This window comes from Sceloporus undulatus, chromosome 6 (assembly GCF_019175285.1).
Source record: "Sceloporus undulatus isolate JIND9_A2432 ecotype Alabama chromosome 6, SceUnd_v1.1, whole genome shotgun sequence".
Taxonomy (NCBI): domain Eukaryota; kingdom Metazoa; phylum Chordata; class Lepidosauria; order Squamata; family Phrynosomatidae; genus Sceloporus; species Sceloporus undulatus.
The window spans coordinates 83,552,738-83,554,789 of record NC_056527.1 but is presented as its reverse complement, the minus strand read 5'-3'; the positions used below and the strand labels follow the sequence as shown (position 1 = coordinate 83,554,789).

General features: G+C 37.3%; 2 protein-coding genes across 2 annotated transcripts in view; one reads left to right on the top strand and one right to left on the bottom strand.

Annotated features, from left to right (window-relative positions):
• GJC1 (gap junction protein gamma 1) overlaps positions 1-2,052 on the top strand; it is a 108,951-nt gene that overhangs the window by 1,344 nt on the left and 105,555 nt on the right. The gene's annotated exons all lie outside the window — the stretch shown is intronic.
• Positions 1-2,052, bottom strand: part of LOC121933639 (kinesin-like protein KIF18B) — a 29,444-nt gene that overhangs the window by 19,018 nt on the left and 8,374 nt on the right. Inside the window, 1 exon segment of the mRNA XM_042473620.1 lies at positions 1,229-1,325. Coding sequence (XP_042329554.1) covers positions 1,229-1,325 — 97 coding nt within the window.

Genomic DNA, 2,052 nt, shown 5'->3' with positions numbered 1-2,052 from the left:
AAGACATTCACTGATTGATTGTATGGGATAATCAATGCATTCATTTGTTGCATATAAAACATGGGTTTTAATAAAAGCGGTCCTCTCAGAAAAAAGCAATCACTCCTGAAAGCTTAGTAGTAAGGTGGCATCTTCCTATTCACGTTTACCATTCAGACCATGCATGCACAGCAATTTCCTAAGCGCCCCTTTTCACTCCCTTCCATGTGTCTTAAGAGGCAAGAATAGCTTAGTTACATCCCCAAAAGGAAGAAAACATTTCATTCCTTCTTGACCATCATGTGGTGCCCTGAAACTGTAATGCAAATTTGAAATCTAGTAATCCTGAGAATGGAGAACCTAAAATTTTAGAAATCCTCCACACAGAACAGTTTAAAACATAACCTAAAGTCTTGTAATTTAAGCTTTTCATTGTTGATTTCAAATTCTGTCTGCCAAATTCAGATGTTTACAATCCATCTTTCTAATACCACTCCACCTCAACCCTGCAAATATGAAAACTGTAACACACATTCCAATTTTATAAGTAAAAGAATTTTCTTGAGAATACTTAAGTATGTGTGTACATAGACTACTATACGGATTATTAAAATGTAGGGTTTACATAACTGCAAACTGTCACTTAATGTGACCCATGAGCTTATGTACTCTAACCTCCACTTACTCCCAGCGCAGCCATAAGAAGATCAGAAGCTTCCCTTTGACGTTAAGCACATCTCAGCATTATGTCTAAACTTGAACCTATTGCTCATCTATAGTTACCTGAAGAAGTTAGTTTCTTTTAACACAGCAATAAAGGCTAGGAAGCAGGCATTTTTCCATAAACCATAGTAAAGATCAACCAGTTTGTTATCTATGAACAACATGGCAAGCTTCTGTTAAGCTAAAATGGAAATGTAAGCACCTGAACTCCTCTTGGAAGCTACACTGCAGAAAAGAGAAGCACATAACAATTGCAAACTATGTTCTCCTAACATTGCAAATTATGTTCTTGTATTTCAACCAAGCTCTTGATATTTTGGTAGAAGAAAATCTAAGATAACAAATTGAGCTTATGTAGTCTATAAATCTTGGCCAACTTGAATCAGTTTCAATATCTTGGTTTCTCACACAAGACCTTGGGGGGGAAAACTGTGCTATAAGAATCCTGGGATATCCAGTCTATGCAATGTAGACACTCAAATCACTACATCGCACTGGTTCTCCCATTCCCTTTCTATCATCTTACTGGCCTGGACTGGTGAGGACTGTAGACCAAAACTATCTAGAGGCTCTGTAGCATAAGGACAGTTCAGATGTAGTGTCCTGTGGAAATGGTTTTCACTCTTCCAAGAAGAGAAGGGAGTGTAGAGCAAAGAACCAGAAATTGTCTTGTAAATAAGGTTACTGATCCACAAAAACTGCAAGCCTAGAGAAGCATTTACAAGCATCCATGACTCATTTGTATAGCTACGCAATTCATTTATAAGAAAAAGGTATCAATCGTGTATCAATGCAATTCATTTGTAAGAAAAAGAGTACAGGTATCAGCCTGTTTTCTATATGGGGCGGGTATCGTGGTTTTAATATCTGTAATTTTATATTGTTTTTATGTGATATTTTATAAGTAATACTAGTTAATTAATAATATTTTAATTAATTAATATTTTAGAAGACAAAATTCTTCGGCTGGTCAACCAAAGCAAATCTTAATTGGCCCATGGCTATTTGCAAACAAAGCATAGGGTTAATGAGGGAATCATTGGGGAATACTTGCCCAATAGGAAAACACTGGAGTCTATCTGCCCATAGGAAAACAGTGAACACTGGCCCATAGGGAATCATTGGGGAACATTTGCCCATAGGGAAACATAAGGGAATGCTGTACTTGCCCATAGGGAATCATTGAAGAATAAATGCCCATAGGGAATCATTGGAGAATATATGCCCATAATAAGGCAAATATTCCCCAATGATTCCCTATGGGGAGATATTCCCCAATGATTCCCTATGGGCAGATATTCCCCAATGATTCCCTATGGGCAGATATTCCCCAATGATTCCCTATGGGCA